Genomic DNA, 2,473 nt, shown 5'->3' with positions numbered 1-2,473 from the left:
CTGGGCCACAGAATGAGACTGTCTCAAAACAAACAAACAAACAAAAAACAAAACAAAACAAAAACAAATACACAGAAGACACACAATGAGGATCTATTAATTAAGTGCAAGAACCCTTTCTTTCATTGAAGCAGTACTGCCGTTTTCTTTCTCTTCACATATACCACTCTCATCATCAGATACTAGCAAACATCAGTCCCTCCAACGGAATATACAGGAGCCATCTCCATCTCAACCCTTCCTGGTGGAAGGGTTTGACAAACACCATACATGAAGTAGCAGCTAAAGGTTAGAAAGAATATCCACACATGATCTTATTTTGGTTTTTGTCTTTTTTCACATGTATCCTATGCTATGTTAATTGTCTTTTCATTCCCTTCCAAATCATTTCACATGTATATGATATTTGTCTTTTCGGTTAGAGTGTGTAAACAGAGGCTGTAGATGAGTTGGCAGCTAAAGTGTAGTTATTGAGAATATTTCACCACTGGAATCTCAGACTCACCTTTACTGAATAAAGTGCTAACCATAAAGCTGAAGCATATTGTGGCGATGGCATAAAACAGCAAAAAGATAACGATAAGGGTTGGGTCACTGCTTTGGATGACTGGTGCCGGTTTAACCTAGCAAAACAATTAGGAAACCAGTTTAGTCATGCTCTAAGTGGTACTGCACCAAAACCAAAGAGGAAAAATGAAACATCCATAAGTATTTTAAGAGTCTTAGTGAAACTGATGACTTTGCTCAGTGAAATGGAGAGTTAACAATTTATTTCTTACAGATGGCCCATCCCTCTAGGTCTAAAGTTTTGTTTGCTGAGAGACTGAGCAGTCTCTGAGTTTCCACTGTGGAGTCAACAAAAGCCACATTTTCATCCCCTAGAAACCCAAGGCCCATTTGGCCCCACACCATGTTTCCGCTTTCCCTCTCAGAGTTTATTCACAACATGCTGCAGTCAAATAGACACTTGCCTTGACAAAGAAAACTATGCACATAAAAATGATGATAATGGAATACAAACAGAGGAATGTGAAGAAATAGGCCACCCAGAGCATCCAATTACTGACTCCTATCATGAGCTGATACTCCTGTGGGAGAGTTGACAGAAATCAGATATCATGTAAAATAATACATCCATACAGTGCCTTAGACTTTTCAAAATACATTCACAAATATTATCTAGTTTAATGTCTACAATCAAAATGGGTTAAATAATGAGTATTATTATCTCCAATTTATAAAGGATAGAATCAGGGCTCAGAAAGTCAAGTAGCTTCATCAAAATTAGTCAGCTAGTGAGTAGCAGTACTGTGATTCTTAAAAGCCCAGAAATAATTTCCCCAGTAACTCACCTTATATTGTTAAGACATGTAAAACAGTTAAATGAAGCTATAAACCATCTATATTATCATCTCGTTTCTTTTTATATCCTCTCTCAGAAAGAATTAAAAAATTTTAAATATATTTTAATTCACTCACAATGGTTAGAAACAAACATTAAAAATAAGATAACAGGTAAGGAAGAAAAAGCTCACAGAATTTTAGCAATAATCTTTATGAACTATACATTTTCTTTAGAGGTAGTTGTTTATAGACATATGTGGTATTTCAAGTTTTAACAAAAAAACTTGAATATAATGTATAAGTCTGTTAAGAAGATTCAAGTAAGTGATATAAGTTTTCAGAGGCTAATTTAGATATTTTTACTGAATTTTATTAATATGTCAATAGTAAATTCGATAGCTTTAGGCTGTATAAGGGCAGATAACTGTATCTGCCTGGCACATAGAAGGTGTTTAATAAATGTCTGCTGAATAAATAAATGAATGAATGTGAGAATCTTTGGAAATATGCATATTTTTCAGTTTTAAAAGATGAATACAGGACCACTTTATTACTTACAGGGGACAAAAATAGAGAGATAAAGTGTCTCTTTTAAATTTTCTAGGGATCAGTGCTAGAACCAGACTTAACAAATTTTATCAAACAATTAAAATGACAAAGTATATTTAACAAAAAAGTGCAAGAGTTCTACACAGAACACTATAAAACACTGTTGAAAGAAATTAAAGCATAATAAATGGAAATATGCCTCATTTATATGGATCAGAAGACTTAATATTATTAAGATGGCAATACACCTAAATTTGTTCTGCAGATTGAGCACAATCCCTTTCAAAATCTCTGTGGTTATTTTACATAGATTGACAAGCATATAGAGTCTTGCTCTGTCACCAAGGCTGGAGTGCAATGGTGTGATCTCGGCTCACTGCAACCTCCACCTCCTGGGTTCGAGATCAGTAAGGAAAAAGAGAGCCAATTTAACCTAACATACACAGAGCATGCCACCCAGCAAAAACAGAATACAGATTTTTCTCAAGTGTGCATAGAACATATCCAGGATAAACCATATTACTCTACAAAACAAGTTTTATTACATTTAAAGACTGAAATTATACAAAATACCTTTTCT

General features: G+C 34.3%; 1 protein-coding gene across 1 annotated transcript in view; it reads right to left on the bottom strand.

The window, feature by feature from the left end:
- The window catches only part of LOC105545157 (ATP-binding cassette sub-family A member 3-like), a 140,726-nt gene extending 139,814 nt beyond the window's left edge, over positions 1 to 912 (bottom strand). The window contains exon 1 of the mRNA XM_011987955.1: positions 780 to 912. Coding sequence (XP_011843345.1) covers positions 780 to 912 — 133 coding nt within the window. The remainder of the gene's footprint in view (positions 1 to 779) is intronic.
- Between the last annotated feature and the right edge of the window lie 1,561 nt (positions 913 to 2,473).

This window comes from Mandrillus leucophaeus, unplaced genomic scaffold (assembly GCF_000951045.1).
Source record: "Mandrillus leucophaeus isolate KB7577 unplaced genomic scaffold, Mleu.le_1.0 Scaffold32, whole genome shotgun sequence".
Taxonomy (NCBI): Eukaryota; Metazoa; Chordata; class Mammalia; order Primates; family Cercopithecidae; genus Mandrillus; species Mandrillus leucophaeus.
The sequence above is the reverse complement of the archived record's forward strand: the minus strand, read 5'-3'. Positions and strand labels throughout refer to the sequence as shown.